Source organism: Trachymyrmex cornetzi, unplaced genomic scaffold, assembly GCF_001594075.2.
Source record: "Trachymyrmex cornetzi isolate Tcor2-1 unplaced genomic scaffold, Tcor1.1 scaffold927, whole genome shotgun sequence".
NCBI classification, from domain to species: Eukaryota; Metazoa; Arthropoda; class Insecta; order Hymenoptera; family Formicidae; genus Trachymyrmex; species Trachymyrmex cornetzi.
In genome coordinates, this window is record NW_017300275.1 from 100,201 (window position 1) to 101,883 (window position 1,683).

At 41.0% G+C, this 1,683-nt stretch overlaps 1 protein-coding gene across 1 annotated transcript in view; it reads right to left on the bottom strand.

Moving 5' to 3' along the window:
• LOC108769685 (protein CCSMST1) overlaps nt 1–483 on the bottom strand; it is a 1,854-nt gene extending 1,371 nt beyond the window's left edge. The window contains exon 1 of the mRNA XM_018520803.1: nt 306–483. Within this exon, the coding sequence (XP_018376305.1) occupies nt 306–367 (62 nt within the window). The 5' untranslated portion in view covers nt 368–483. The remainder of the gene's footprint in view (nt 1–305) is intronic.
• Nucleotides 484–1,683: the final 1,200 nt, after the last annotated feature.

The following is a 1,683-nucleotide window of genomic DNA, read 5'->3' on the forward strand; positions in this document are numbered from 1 at the left end:
ACTTTTTTCTGCCAGATTCTTTCGTTTCATGCAATAACGCGTCGAATGAGCCTAATTTTATCGAAATCGAAGGTGAGGGAGGTATTCTGAATAATTACCTCAATTTCTTTGGAAACATTTCATGTGATCAATTATAAATTATACAATTAATTTCTTAAATAAAAATTTCAAATTTATAAATTCCTTTGAGAAATTGCACAGTTGCTTTTCATATAATCAACTTAGAATGTATATATTTCAACAATAAAGACAAAAAGATTTGAATTTGATCAAACACTTCAATTTTAATTGAAGACTTTCATTACCTTCTAAGCAGTGCACTCTTACCGTGCAGTAAGAGGCTGTTTTTGACGATGTTGCCTAACATTTGTGACAATGGGATCAATCACGGAGTAATAAGAAGATTAAATTCAAGCGGCCGATCACGGAAAAAAGTGGGCTCGAAACAAAGCCATAGAGAATGGACTACGCGATCCGTGTGTCAAAATGGTCGATAGGGATGAGAGCAGTGTTGCCAGGTGCTTTCGTCGATTTTCCCCTAAAACAGCCTCGGAACCACCCTAAATCTCCCTAAGTAAGCTCCAAAAAAACCCTAGATTTCTTCCTAAAATTGTCGAATATGTTCAAAATAAAATAACAATAAACCTTCTACAGTAAGCCGCAAGTCAGAACATCAGAAGTCTTAAGGTGCGAATTCATACAGCGACAAATCGCTGGCCGACTTGAGAGAAGTGGAGGAAAAATGTCGCCAGCGCTAAATATCTGTCGCTTTGTCGCCGGTACATATTCATGTGACGACAAATCGCTGGCGACTAAAATGAGAGAGAGATTGTGGCCATCTCCCACTAAACTATACCTCCCACGGTCCCTCTACTTAGAAGGCCGGTCTACAATACACGGAGTAAGAAGTAAGAGTAAGAATTGACCAATCACAGTCGAATGTGAGAAGAATAATCGACTGTGATTGGTCAATTTCTTAAGGCCGCAGCACACACTCTTGCATAACGCATAACGTATAGTGCATAAGCGAATCAACTAATCATAATCTTTCCCTTCCTCACACTCCATGAAAAACTAGAACTGTGATTGGTTGATTCCTTCATGCACTATGCATTATGCGTTATGCAAGAGTGTGTGCTGCGGCCTTTACTCTTAAGCTGGATTTTCATCTGACGCTAGACGCTCATTTTCAGCGTCAAAACAGGTCACGTGATCAAAATTGACGCTTGGTATTCGTCAATTTTGATCACGTGACCTGTTTTGACGCTGAAAATGAGCGTCTAGCGTCAAATGAAAATCCAACCTTACTTCTTACTCCGTGTATTGTAGATGACGCCTCATGGTCCCAGCTGCAACTTCCACGTGGTTAGGAGGTCCCAAGCGGGTAGGATCAGTGTTGTTAGATAAGCCCTCTTTTAGCGCATGCGCACTGCAGCGCTGGAGAAATCCAGGGGCTCTATTCTTGAAAAGCAACGTATACGAAAGTCTAGGGAAATGCTACAGTATATGTTACGCATACTATAATATTTCCCTAGACTTTCGTATACGTTTCTTTTCAAGAATAGAGCCCCAGTAGCGGGATTCTCTAATAGCGTTTTCGATTGGGCAAAAGTTAGTGCGCACCAGTGCGCACTCAGTTCACACCAACACTGGACGAGTTCCATGGGTTGCACTGAATAGTGC